The sequence below is a fragment of the Perca fluviatilis genome, chromosome 4 (genome assembly GCF_010015445.1).
Source record: "Perca fluviatilis chromosome 4, GENO_Pfluv_1.0, whole genome shotgun sequence".
NCBI classification, from domain to species: domain Eukaryota; kingdom Metazoa; phylum Chordata; class Actinopteri; order Perciformes; family Percidae; genus Perca; species Perca fluviatilis.
Window position 1 is genome coordinate 29297376 of NC_053115.1, and position 14896 is coordinate 29312271.

A 14896-nucleotide genomic window follows, 5' to 3' on the forward strand; every position below is an offset into this window, starting at 1 on the left:
TGACGCATTTTGAACGGACTCAACGTTTACAGTAAGTCGTGCGTCCCAGTTGTGAGGTGACAATCGCTCTAGTGACTTTTGATTTTCAATAGACTGCGTAACAAGTTGTGAAGTAATAGCTCAGCAGTGTAAAGTTCCTTTTACTCTTGGGGGACATTCTGGTAAAAGGAAACTTGCAGCAGAGCAGGTCGCCTTATAAAGCAATTTGGGGGCAGCGATGACCAAATCTCACAAACGCACACCTCCTCAGGAACAGGTGGTATCCACCAAGTCAAAACCAAGAATGTACAGTATGTACAATCGCTTGAACACGTACAATAAAAACATGAGGGCAAGAGAGAGACGAAGGATAAGAAGACAAAATTGTTTTTGCATGGGGCTCAATGTCTCCAACATTTCCTCCCAGCTCACTGTTCATGTTTTGTAGGTTTTGTACAAACAGTGAGGTTGGGGAACTTTGGTTGGGGAAGATTTGGGGATGCCAAAGCAAAAGCAGGGATTATATCGTTAATGCGTATCATTCTGTTTTTGAGTTTACTTGACACTTTTATCCCCCAAATACTCCTTTACTGTCATCGTCACTGCCTCATTCTGAGTTTCACATTTAGACACTCTGAATGCTGCGATGAGTCGGTGTCAAACCAGGAAGCCGTGGAGCTTTATGCACATGGTCCACTCTGAAGACAAGCCACAACATAGAACTAACTGACACAGCTTCACATGAACAGGACTGAGACCCACTGACCAACCACAGAACTGGAAACAGGCGCAGCACTGAACCATGGGAGAGCGCACGGCGGGCAGAGGGGAGGGGTTGTCTGACAATCAAAGAAAGAAAGCAAGTCAACAAACAGAAGACAAACTCAAACGATCACCCCAGAAAAAACGAGAAAAAAAAAAAAACGACAGCGATGCAGAACCACGACAGAGATAGACAGGAGGAGGTAGAGGAGGCTGCAGAGCTGTGGAGGCTGCAGGAGAACTTCAGCAAGACAGAAAAAAATAACAGAGAAGAGGGAGAGAGTCAAACAGTGATTACAAGACAACATGGAGTCCTGAGCAACACCCTGCAAGGAGGCAACAGTGAGAGAAATGGGAGGAATCAAAAGGCGAAAAGAAACCGAGGATACACAAACAGAACAGACGACAGCCCACAGCCCACTAATGCTGCAAGGGTGCAACTCCCACACACACTGACAGCCTCGCTTCAGCCAAAAAAAAACATCACGGCACTTCATTGATGCTAATTTAACAGTTGTCGAAAAGAAAAGAAAAGGGAAAGAAGAGGTGACTGAGTGGATGAAAACAGTGTTGGTGTTAAAAAGAGAAAGGGAGAGCAGCAGTGGTGAAATGACACGACTCCGTTGTACTGATGGAATTCATTTTAAGAAGCTGCCCTGTTTGCTGATCTGCGCTACATTCATTTGGTGTTGATACAAACACTTCAGTTCGACAAGTCATTTCACCACTCTCCTGCTCTCGTTGTTTTTGACACTTTTTAACACTAATACTGTTTTTGTTTTTTTAATTCACTCTATTTTCCAGTTGCTTTTTCTTTGCTGGTTTTTTTCTATCGCTGTTGAGTTACTTCCTGAAGAGATGTTTGACTTTGAAAGCTTTTTAGCACCTCAAAAGGCATAATTTCCCCTAGATCTTAAACAACGTCAATTAAATCAACCAGAAAATGAACTGGCAACTATTTTGAGGACTCATGTTTTAGGCAAGCATTGCCTAGTTCCAGCTTCTCATTTGTAAAGAGTGGTTGCTTTTTGTCGTGTGTGAGAGCAAACAGAACATCTTTTGGGTTGTAAGTTGTTGAACAAACAAGCAATTCGGAGGTGTCAAATTGGGCTTTTGGAAAAATGTGATGGGCAGATTAATCATCAATGAAAATAATCCGTAGTTGCAGCCCTAATACTCCCATTTTCCTAGCAGGCTTTTGTAATGAAACACCTGCAGGAAGTAATAGTAGCTTTACAGTGATCGAAGGAAACCGAAAAGTAGAAGCGTTTAATAGGAATTAGAACTAACTGTGAGAGTCTAATTTAAAGCTGCATTTATTGTTTTTTTGGCCACTAGGGTGCAGAAGAACTCCACCATAAGATGACCTATACACAATCCTGACACTATAATATATTATATTACATATATAGTACAAACAGCTGCCTACTTCTCCATCCAGCAGACACAAAGAAGCATCATCCCATTGGTGTCATGTGATAAACAGCTGCTGGTGAAAACGTGGTTGATGACAGTGTTGATACTAAAAGCGTACAGTATATGTGCTGTAACACCAAAACTAGGAGCAAAAAGATGCTAATTAGCTCAAAAGAGAACTCTAAAGCTACCAGTGGTGGAATGTTACTAAGTAATTTTAAGTACTATAGTTAAAGTGATGGTTCGGAGTATTTTCACCCTAGACTGCTTTGCACCTTGACCTCGAGCCAAACAACCCCCCATAAGCTTTTTTCCCTTATTGTAACGTTGGTCGAGTTAGCGTTATCAGCTGGTTAGCTTAGTGCAGGCGCTAATGGATCCGCGTTTGTATCTCGTAAATTACCCCACTAATAATGCCCGGAATGATACCAAACTTCTACAGAAGTACAAATAGTTTCTGTACTTATAAAACGAGGCATTCGAAAGTTTGTAACTACACCAGAAGTATATTTAAATAACACTTGCCTGATGGATACTCCTCTCGGCTGCTACCGCACGAGATCAGGCGAGATCACGCACGGAGAACAACATCTATTGCTTTTAAATCGCAGCCAGGATATATACAACTGTGTGGCATCTTGTCCTATCGCCCCACGCTGCAGTAGCTGCTTCTGCTGTTCACTCGCTTCTTGATTCTTCTTTACCGGTAGTCTCTTCCGGCAATAGATGTTGTGCTCTGTGCGTGATCTTGCGCGATAGAATATAGTTCCCGGTTTGTTTACGGTTAGAAGATGGCTGGGTCTCATGTTACGTTGTTTTTTGTACACGCTGTGACTATACAAATCACAACATGTAAATAGGAACATGTTGGCGTTATTTTGGAGCAGTAGGATTACTGGAACCATTCACCTGCCTGTTCTGTGATTGGCTGATGCCGCTGGAGATGTCAGACAGCTTTACAGCATGCACGGAGATGAGAAGGGTATGTATCGACTTGTCTTACTCTGGGGGTTACGGTGAATAAGCTAAATTCCCAATAAGTCAGCGTGTTCCTTTAAGAAAGGTTAGACTTTTATGTGTAGTGGAGTATTTTTACAGTGTGGTATTTTACTTAAGGAAAGGATGTGAATACCTCTTCTACTATTTTTTTTCTGCGGATTTTGTTTTTGATGCATTTTTTTTTTTTTAGTGGAGGTCATCCATGACCTTAGCTCTGCAAATTATTTCTGTGTGCAAAAGTGTGATGAGTGTCCAAGAGCAAGGAGTGTGTGTATGCGCATGTGTGCGTGTGTGTGCATCAAGAAGCATTCTGTCCACAGCAGATGCTCAAACCCTGGGAGGTCGGGAGGAGGGGAGCTGTGTGTGTGTGTGTGTGTGTGTGTGTGTGTGTGTGTGTGTGTGTGTGTGTGTGTGTGTGTGTGTGTGTGTGTGTGTGTGTATGTGTGTGTGTGTGTGTGTGTGTGTGTGTGTGTGTGTGTGTGTGAGACAGCTTGCAGAGGAAGTTGGACATGTGTTGGATCACACGGGACGGGACATTGAGGACGTTTGGCTAGTCGAGTTTGGAGGTTGGAGCGATGACGTCATCAACACAAACACACAGCCATCAAATCCCTTAAATATTTAATATTGAGGGAAGCACCGAGGGAGCGCTTGATTTAACACTGTGTCAACCATTAAGCACCCCTTAGAGGTACAGACTAGTAGGTGAAAGTGACCCTCAATGGTGGAGTTATATTTGTGGCTCAATTCTCAGAGCACGAGGAAACAGTTGAGATTTTGCAAGCACATCATTTATATTTTGGAGAGAAATGATTATAACAAAACCAAAAAATTTGAGCAACTGTGATCACGCTGTGATTGGCTATCAAAGACTTAAGAGGTTGAGAGTTGCACCCTTTTACAGGTAAAGCAAGGCGAAAGAGCATCCCCCTTTAAACAGCAGAGAGAAAAAAAAAAAAAAAAAAAAAAAAAAAAAAAAAAAAAAAAAAAAAGAAAAAAAAAAAAAGAAAGAGAGAGAGAGAGAGAGAGAGAGAGAGAGAAAAAAAAAAAAAAAAAAAAAAAAAAAAAAATGGACTGGACACTCCCCTCCTGCTGCTGGGTGGAGGGTGAGGAGGGGGTGAGTAATAGGGATGATGGAGGGACAGAGAGGGACAGATGGATGAATGGAGGGGTTACCTTTGTTGCGATTTTCGGGGGGTCCTTGTTTTTTACCTGTTCGGACAGAGAGAGAGGGCGGAATGCTGATAAGATGGCTCAAAAGAAAAATAAGATCAAATCAAACCAAACTGAGGGAGAACACAAAGTTCAAACTGATAGAAACCCACAGGTGTGTGTGTGTTGTGTGTGTGTTTTGGGCAAGAATGGACCAATCAGAGGAGAGAGACACGCCACTTCCTGCTGTGGAGAACCGACAGTGTTTGACAGCAGAGCTAATTCATTTATCAATATCTCAGTAATCAAAAGAAATAAAAATGTATAGTTCGGGGAAAATTCTGAAATTCAATTGAATGTTAAACAACCAAATGTATAAATAAAATATACATTTTTGGTTTGATTTACCACAATGCTCTTTGTACAAGTATATCAGTTGTATACATGCTAGCCTATTTTTTATGCGGTATATTGGTTCTGTTCATGTTGTACTTGTAGCTACGTTCGTCATTATTGTCCATCATTCATCTTCATTGCTCTTTTATATGCACTTAATACTGTTTACTACCTTATGGTTAGATGCTAAACTGCATTTCCTTGTACTGGTGCTGAATCTGTGAAATGACAACTAAATGTAATCTAACATTATTTTGAATTTAATGGATCAACCAAACCATTTCGGCATACTTACATATTTCTAAATCTAGTTTGTTTTGATTGAACAAGTTTTCTGAAAAACCTGTCCCACTATTGCTGTGGCTCTAGGGATGGCAATGTTTGTCACACTACTTTGGTTTGGACTGATAGATCTCAACAACTATCGGATGGATTGCCATGAAATCTTGAACAGACATGCATAGCGCGCAGAGGATGACTTGGACAGTTTGTCCAATACTTTGGTTTATAACCTAATACCTGCAACAATAATCACGTTCCCAACAGCCACTGGTTGGACGTTTGAGCAGACAGTCAGTCTGAAAGGTTAACATTCTTCTGAGTTACCCTGGTGGCACAAAGCTTAAAGGAATAATTCACCCAAAAGACTATACAAATTACAATAAAAAAAAAAAAAAATTGTGCAGAATTATTCAAATGTTTTGTGGGCTCGTGTAAATCCATACACAACTATGTTTGCCTATTACTAAACAATTTGTCTGTTGGCCTCCATTGAGGACTGCTTGCATTGATATGCTTTCATTTTTTGGGTGCTCGGCTCTCCTTAATGCCATTCCATAGAAAACCTTTTCTGAGACCATAGAGAGCCTAGGGAAGTGAGTACTATATACAGTATAATTTATATTGTTTTTGGGTGAACTATTCCTTTAAAGGGGTGATAGAATGATTATATAGGGTATTTCACACTGTTCCTTATGGTCTCCTAATGGGGTATGTAACATTGGTTGGGCTGAAAATGGCCTGGTTGATATTTTACTGGCCCTTATGCATCCCTGTGTTTTGGCCCTATTTGTAACAAGAGCTTTTCTTCCAAATGTGGTATGGTCATGAATATTTAGATGAGCTGCGCGCTGATTGGTTGAGCGACTTGCCATACGCAGACATTAGAGACACGCGCTGATTGGTTGAGCGAATCCCCAATACACATACATTAGAGAAGCGACAGAATCTCATATTCCAGACACTGCAATGTTTCATTACCAAATTCACTTCTGAGACTTTTTTAAGCGAGAAATCAACTATATAAAGCTGAAATATGGGCCGTTTAAAAAAAATTGATGGCTAATTGCAAATTTGGTAAGACGTGTCGGACTTTAGGAGCTCCACACAGTCTGACGAGAAAGCGGCAGCCTGCTGGGCTCCATACCCGGGGCAAAGTCACCCTTTGTGGATACTGCATACGGGGCTCCGCGGCCAGCTGCCGGCATAACTCTAATATATTTACGGTTTGAATTTCGTCACGCCACTTATATAACATCCATTCCCCAATGTCTTATAAAGCTAACCGTTGTGTCAGATTTGATTTTAAGGCATTTTTATGAACGCAAGGCGTCTTTGTAGGACGAGCAGCTGCTTGCTATATGTCCCATTCATTACAATGGGGAAATATCGCAGCTTGCTCACTTTCGCATAACTAAAGTATATTTACAGTTTGAATTTCGTCACGGCATGAATATTACAGATTCCTCAAGGTCTTACAAAGCTTAGCTAACACTTGTCCGATTTCGGATTTCAATTGAATGTATTTTTGTGAATGTCAGAGTTAGGAGTAGGCTAGCTAGCTCTCATTGATGGACTCCATCTCACCGCGGCTCTATCAATGAGACTCGCCGACAAGAGGCGTTTATTTCCCCGATTGTTTGTTTAAATAACTCAACACACATACCCATTATAAGATTAACTGGAACCTGCGGGCTGCGGTAAAAGATTGCGGGCGTAACAAGCTCGCTGACACTGCGGTCAGGGCGGCGATGTAGCAACCCAGGCAGCACCAACACCGGCACTAAACTCCGACACACAGTCGGAGAAAATTTGCAATTAGCCATCCATTTTCGTAAAGCGGCCCATATTTGAGCTTTATATAGTTGATTTTTCGCATAAAAAAGTTTCAGAAGTGAATTTTGTAATGGAATAGCAGAGATCTGCGTGACCTAGCTAGATTCAGAAAACTACCTGATCTCAGGTCAGTTGTGTAGCCTATGTAAATGTTGGGGCGTGACCGTTCTCTTAATACACCCATGGGCTGACAAAGGTTCCGGATTTTGAAATGCTTACGCAAGCAACTAGCTTTGCTGAGATTCGCCCGTTTTCAGCGGCAGTTTCAAAATATGAGATTTTCATAGTAAAGGGGTGTCAATGGGATTTTGAGCTTCTATGTATGTCCCATTTACCCACCGAACTGTCGTTATTCAACTATGACAGGGTAAAATCGGTTTTGCATTCTATCACCCCTTTAAGGTGCTGACCATGAATCACAACTTCCCTTGTTCCGTTTTGGCAGAAGCAGCAATGGCTGCATGTCGTTCCCCATCGCTCTCTAATTTAATTAGTTAGCATAATACATGTGGATCCTAACATCGGTTATTGATCCTTGTCAGCTGGCATGTATTGATCAGATATGTGACAGGTCAGGTGTATTTTCATCGTCAGGGACATGAACTTCCTGTTGCCCTAATATGGAGCTCTCTATTTTTATATTGTTAAAGGATGTTTGGCAAGGTCGAAGTACACACACACACACACACACACACACACACACACACACACACACACACACACACACACACACACACACACACACCACACACACACACACACACACACACACACACACACACACACACACACATTGTTATTCAGCTCGTGGTTCGTGATTAATGACAAAGACTGAACTGCTGCAAGTGTGTTTTTAGAGTCTGTGTGTGTCTCGGTGTTTGCACATACTTGAGACTCTTAGGCTGTAATATAACCACAATGGGTGTGACTTTTACATGAATGCATGAATGTGTTTGTGTGTGTTGTAATGTGTATTTGTGTGTTCAGTGGATTAATCATGCAGCCGTGTGTGACAGTAAAGTCTGCTGTGTGTCTGCTATTACCAGAACTCAAGAGACACACAACAGTGTTTGTGTGTGTGTGTGTGTGTATGTGTGTGTGTGTGTGTGTGTGTGTGTGTGTGTGTGTGTGTGTGTGTGTGTGTGTGTGTAAATTCTTATACTTCTATCTTTGTGAGGACTGATTTAAGTTTCAGACTTAGTGTGGACAATGTTAAAAGTGAGAAACATTTAAGAAAGTGAGAGCATTTGGTTCAGTCCTCACAGCTTCAAAAAGGGCCATTTTAGGGTTTTCAGGTTTGGTTTAAGGATTATAGTTAGAATCAGATTATAGATTAAGGTTAAAGGTAGGGGCATAGCAAAGTATTATGTCAAAGTACAGACATGTGTGAGATGCTAATACATTGTAAATGCTCTCTGCTTCTGCTCATTTTCAGTTTAATTTTAGTTGAATCTGAAAACTTGTCTTGTGGTTCTCCTCATTAGGAATTCATTACTAATTTTGTTTTTAAAATCAGTGACTGGAGACCGAAATTTAAACCTGAGCGTCTCTCTCCGCTGAGCTGGTACATTCAGCCAGTTCACAATGAATGCCTGACAAACTCAAACTTTAGCCAATAAAACAAATGATCAGACAAAAAAAAAAGAAAAGACATGAGTAAAAGGGGGTTAGCATGATCACAAGCAAATCAAAAGCAATAAAGACCGACTGCAGAAGCCTGTTGGTTTACATCAAACTGCTCTGTGATAGTACGAAGACCATCTGGACTTTTTGAAGGGTTCCTCTTCAAAAAAGCACTGTATGTAAACAGAGAAAGGTACATTTCGCATTTTTAACCAACTTACATCACTGTCAAATCAATAGCTCATTATAGTGGCCATAAACTACCATGAATAAATGAGACCATGATGCAGTATTTATTCAGGTGACCAACCAAACAGAGTTTTTGTATTTTGGTGGATTATTTTGTCCTTTTAAAAGGTCTGTTTGGAAACACACTTCAAAGTGTCTCCTGACTAAATTCTTTATAATGATGCATTCATTTGAATTGTGCAACGGAAATTATTACTTTTGTTATGTCCGTCAAGCTTCCAATCTAGCAGTTTTTCAGTTTACAATGGCAGATTAACTATTGGAATTATTAGTCAGAAGTAAACAAAATCAGCCTCTCATTTTTATCCAGTGACTGAAATAAATTTTTTTTTTTTAAATCACTGGCAGATTTAAACCGCTCTAGCTACCAAGCTAACTAACGTTAACTCCACTGAGTTACTTGAATACTATCATTTCACTCAGTCTCCAGTTAACTTTTTAATGTAAACTGATTCCTTAAAAATAAGAACCCTGTAAAAGACTCCTAGATATACATTTAATGGTCACATTATCACATTAATTGTGATAACTAACAGGTCCCAACAAGGAAAGAGCTATTTGTCCCCATGTGTTATAATAGGCCTACAGATTAACAAGAAAATCATATTATCAGAAATATTTCTTTTAGGTGCAGCCTTGATTACAACAGTAGGCAGTAAGCTAGTTAGCCAGCCAGGCATGCTGGCGTTAGCAGCTAATGTTGGCCACGAACGACGCCAACCTACAAACTCTTTGGAAGCAGAGGATTTCTTTTACTACTAACTCTGACAGGCCTTGTAATGGTTGCTGAGCTATGACTGTCACTGTTTAGGGGAGGGGTTAAGTGAACAGTCAATTAGAAGAAAAACTGGCTGTTGTAAACATCCCATTTGGTCAGATACATAAACCTCATGTCAGTTGTGTGTAGTTGTTGTTCATCAGATATGATCACTACAAGTGAACTCATCTGTGGTCTCATTTATTCACTGAAGATGCTTTTGTGATCAGATTGAAGCTCACTAATGTTAAAAAAAAAAAAGTATAGTTAGACCCTTCAAACAGCTCTGCTGTTATCAGCTCGGACTGGATGAACTCGACCTGCTGACAGAGTCGGCTAGTGCGACAGGAGAAACTTCAAATCAACACCAGCTGATGAAAACGTGCAAATATTTCCAATCTGCACTGTTCAAACAGTAGAGTAGAAATATTCAGAAGCTGACACGATGATAGTTGTCTTTCTTTCCTCCAAACACTTCACACACTTAGTGTCCTCGTATGATCTTTGAAACTTTTTTTTCTAAGACGTGTGTGACAGGCTTTGTCTCATGTCTTACTTTTCTTGACCTTCTTCACTTCTTCGTGCTCGCCGGCGCCCAGCAGAGTAAAGATGATGCCGGTTTGAGAGTTGAGGCCGACGGCTGACACCACCATCCTGCCTGATCCCTCCATTACATGGGTCCCTGAGGAAAGATTAAAAAAAAGCTAGGAGTCACAACTGGAACTTGTTTTGTTTTTTTACTGTCACTGCATTACTAAAATTTCTGTATAATTTGATCTATCTAATCTTTTCTTCAGCTGGATCATTGAATACTTTCAAAAGACCAATGTTAGCATTTTCGTTGTACTTCAGTGTTACAGTTCGCTGATCTTATCAAGTTGGGGAGTTCCCAAAGATCAATCTTAGGGCCACTATTTTTTCATCTTGGTGGTGTTATCAGGAGACACGGGACATCATTCTATGTGGATGACGCACAGCTTCAAGTGGCTGAGTCTCCTGCTGACACATGATCAACTGTTGCTCTTTTTAGATGTAAACTTTAGTACCTGGATGTCACAAAACATTTTACAGCTCAAATGAGGATAAACCAGAAATAATAATTATAGGTTCTGAGGCTCAGAGAAAGAACACAGGGTTTCCAAGTGTATTGCTTTTGACATGAGGCACCAGCTCTCAGATTCTGTCTCACGCTGTCCAAAGAAAATACATGCCAAATAATAGGGAGCCACTCCTTGGTTAAAAATACAAGTTGTAAAGCTTGTATAAGTTACCTCCTATGTCCATTTCAGCACCAAGATTGGTCCATAAACATGATAGAGGCTGCATGTCTGTTTAGTTTATCTTATTGGATTGTGAACATGTCTATTGTAAAGACTGGGGATAGGACTTGATAAGCCTAGGCCCCTATCCCTTTTCGATCAGGTCTAGTCTGTTTTATGTTGAATGTTTTTGTTATTCATTTTATATCTACTTTTTTTAAACCGTTCAAAATAAAGATTTCATTAATTGATTTATACATTACAAACACAAAGATCTCTCCAAAGTCTTTAAACACCTTTCATGTATTTTGAGTTTTGCACTTTTCACTTAGCTCTATTAGAGATTGAAATGTCCATCAAAATCCATTTCTGGTACAGTTTTTATTTCATTATTTAAAAATTAAAAGGACAACTTTTAATGTTATGGAGAACAACATAAAACAAAAGAAAAATAAATCTGAATCTAACTCGGCAAACCTGGAGAACCGACCACACAATTTTGTGCACTGTGGCAGTAAGTGATCCTACGCTGACATTGAACGTACAAACAAAGTGTTGATATCTTTTTTTGTATTGTATATTTCTCTGATTGTTAGCTTGTCAGTTAAGGGTCCGGTCTGATATGGATATAATGCACACTGATTATTTATGAGATCTGATTCCACATGCGGCTTCAGAGGATTTTCCTTCCAGACATCATCCAAACAGAACCAGTGAATGTGTTGTTTAAGGGCCGTGAATATCAGCAGAATCGTTTCAAAGAAGAATTCTAAGTGTTGATCCATGTCAGGAGATTGTGAGCAGGCACTCACCGGACAGCAGCATGGGGTCCTTCTCCATAGACTTTCGGACCTGATCAGACTCTCCGGTCAGAGAGCTCTCGTCGATCTTCAGGTCGTTGCCTTGGATCAGGATCCCGTCAGCAGGCAGCAGGTCTCCTGCAGGCACGCAAGTAAGAGGGTGCATTTCATTTATGAGTTCTAAACAGTTTCAGTGTAAACACATTTTGGCTCTTTGCCGCAGCACTCTCCGACTCTGATGAAGGCTGAGCATCAAAACATTACATTAAAACACTTCAACCACACTGATGAGTACATACTGTATAGCTCTCTAATTAGCTCTCACTAATGCTAAAAACAGACTTTATTGTACAGTAGAAAAAACTACTGGAATTTGAATTCAGTCTGCCCACTCTGTAGTTGTTATTGTTAAAAACAGTCAGAACAGTAAAAAAGATCCAAGAAATCTACAGAACGCTTTTGGTAAAACTCTCAAGATGTAAAAGATATCTTTCATAAAAATGTGAATCAATGTAGAAACAATCAGAATGAACATTAAACAGACAGAAAATTACCATCCAGTCATGTTTGAGTCTGTCTTTAGACTTGTGAGGCAACATGTGACATCACAGGTTTGATATTTCAGTCTGGTGTCTGTGGTCTCGTACCATATTTGATCTGAGCGATGTCTCCCACCACCAACTCGGCCACAGGGATCTGGATGACCTGGCCTTTGCGGATGACGGTGAACTTTTGTTCATGTTCGATGCGACTCTGCAGCCCGCGGAACTGCTTCTCTTTGGACCAATCGTTGAAGGCCGTCACCAGGACCACGATGATGACCGAGAACAAGATGGCGGCGCCCTCGATCCAGCCAGCCTGGGCCTCGCCCTCGTCCTCCACGCCACCTGCAACCTGGCCACATGCTGCCACAGGACCAGGACATGTTGAATTATAATCACTTTCACCAAATAAATATGTCCAAACAGACAGAGCAGCTTACAGCATCAAATAGTTTTCATGTTAATACTAGCTTCCGCAAGAATGTTTTCAACACAAATGCTTCAACATGAACTTTAGTTTTTCTATTGTATATATTCAATCCTAGGCTAATTATTAACATTTGTAGAAAAAAAAAGGCATTTTTTCTCCCCCCAGTTTTTGAACATCTTTGTTGCCGTAGCCAGGATTTTATACAGTAAATAGTCAGGTCAAATTATATTGCTGATAGGTAAATAGATTAATAAATACATGCACATACACAAATATTAAATAAATCAAATATAAAATATATGAAAACCGAAAGCATTAAATAAATCAAATAAATAAAACTACAAACAGTGAATCAAATAAATAACTAAAAGAAATAAATAGATGAAAATGAAACTAAATATGAAAATTAAATTAAATAAATGCATAAATACAATTAATAATAATGCTGAGCTCCCGGAAAAATGGACTGCTGAAATAAAATGATATATAATATAATTAATAAAAATATAGGTTCGATTACAATAAATTACTGATTTATTTAATCTAACCTATATTTTTATTAATTATATCATATATCATTATATATTTCCCCAACAAGACGGGCTAAGTGGCGTTTCTAGAAATTCAATTCTGGTGGAGAAATACTGAAACCTTAATTTATTTGGTCTAACATTTTATTACATTTAAATATAGAAAGCCTAAAAACAATGGGATCAGCATACAATAACTATGTGTTTTAATGAATAAATTAAAAGATGTATAACATAATAAAGTAAAATAGCCGAGTGTCTTTCAGTTCAGACTCTGACTGTACCGACCTTCACTGTCGCCCCCTGGTGGATGGTAGAAGGACAGGCCCAGCGAGATGATTGCAGCGATTTCCAGAATAATAAGTGTGACATCCTGCAGAGCCTCCCAAACCAGCTGCAGGAACGTCTTGGCCTTCTTGGGTGGGATAAAGTTCTTGCCGAACGCCGCGTGACGTTTCTCCAAATCAACGGGGTTACCAGACAGACCTGCAGACACAAACACACGACATTGATAATCACATCAATACAGAAAGGGATTTTCTTTTTTTTTAAACAAAAAGTCACACATAATGCTCTTTAGGAAGATACAAAAAAAAAAAAAATCCATGTCCCTTTGAGTAAAATGAATAATTCTGCACAGCTGACACCACCCTGATTTGGCTAAAAGTCAATTCAAAAATAAAACATGACCCAAATGACTTTCAGGTGTGGACAAAAGAGGAAAATGTTGCTACAGAAATCACAGTACTGTATGTAGATCACATAACATTCTAGGAGATTCCAGTATCTTGATATGTAAGTAAAAAGTACAATTGTTTGGCTTTATTAAGCTCCAGCTGTGTGTGTGTGTGTGTGTGTGTGTGTGTGTGTGTGTGTGTGTGTGTGTGTGTGTGTGTGTGTGTGTGTGTGAGTGAGTGAGTGAGTGAGTGAGTGAGTGAGTGAGTGAGTGAGCGAGTGTGTGTGTGTGTGTGTGTGTGTGTGTGTGTGTGTGTGTGTGCAGTCAATCTTCTCCTTATGAACGGTTTTGATTTGTATTCACTGTCATTAAATGGGTGGTTCAATGTTTTCAAGTTTCACAATTGCATCCAATAAAAATGTCCTGTCTTAAACCTTTATTGGAAGTGTATTTAGCCCTTGCATGCTGTAGCTGTGCACCTACCCGCAGTGCAGGCAAAAGATGCACTATAGTTATGAAAAGATTTTACAGATTTCTATAAACAGTACTTCTGCAACATGACCTACTTTTGTTGACATAAAAGACTGCAGTAATTCCATATACAGTATTTATTTGGGAGAATCACCAACACGGTTTCCACCCAAAAAAAAAATTCATTATTTCCACAATGGTGCCTTCAGGTGCAGCCACAAAGATGGGACTAAGTCCCATGATCAGAGGAGTTTTCCAGATTTGACTGATGCCTGTATGTTGTATCCAGCTGTGGTAGAGCTTTGTTTCTCTGCACGAGCCTGACTGGACCCTGGCTGGGCTGTTATTTCTCAAAATTCCCCCCGGGCTTGAATTGCGGCAGGTTTGCACAAATTTCCCAGGGATTTTCTCTTTTTTTTTATGCAGACCTTATAGTTTATGTAATGCCATGAATATTGTATGGGCTGTATACTGCTGTGTGTGGCCATCATCTTCTGGATATCTATTCAACTTACAAGCATGGATAATTTCTTAAAAATTATTTTACAGTGGAAATTCTGTTTTTTTTTTTTTTTTTTTTTTTTTTTATCTGCTCACACCCAAAACTGTTGCTGTCCTTCAGGCTTGGGTTGGGCTTGGGTCAGAAAGAAACTATGCTGGTTCATGAAGGGTAAGGTAATTTTGGACCTGATCATAGCTCGAAGCAGTGGCTCCCCTACAGATTTAGCTTGTGGCCACTT

General features: G+C 39.9%; 1 protein-coding gene across 6 annotated transcripts in view; it reads right to left on the reverse strand.

Moving 5' to 3' along the window:
- Positions 1-14896, reverse strand: part of LOC120558148 (plasma membrane calcium-transporting ATPase 1-like) — a 106527-nt gene that overhangs the window by 33067 nt on the left and 58564 nt on the right. For 4 of the 6 annotated variants that reach the window (XM_039799062.1, XM_039799068.1, XM_039799063.1 and 1 more), the window contains exons 3-7: positions 13298-13495; positions 12155-12412; positions 11520-11645; positions 10005-10130; positions 4333-4368 (exon numbers count right to left, since the gene is read on the reverse strand). In XM_039799062.1, the coding sequence (XP_039654996.1) occupies positions 4333-4368; positions 10005-10130; positions 11520-11645; positions 12155-12412; positions 13298-13495 (744 nt within the window). The remainder of the gene's footprint in view (positions 1-4332; positions 4369-10004; positions 10131-11519; positions 11646-12154; positions 12413-13297; positions 13496-14896) is intronic. The other 2 variants (XM_039799065.1, XM_039799067.1) reach the window with 1 other exon arrangement.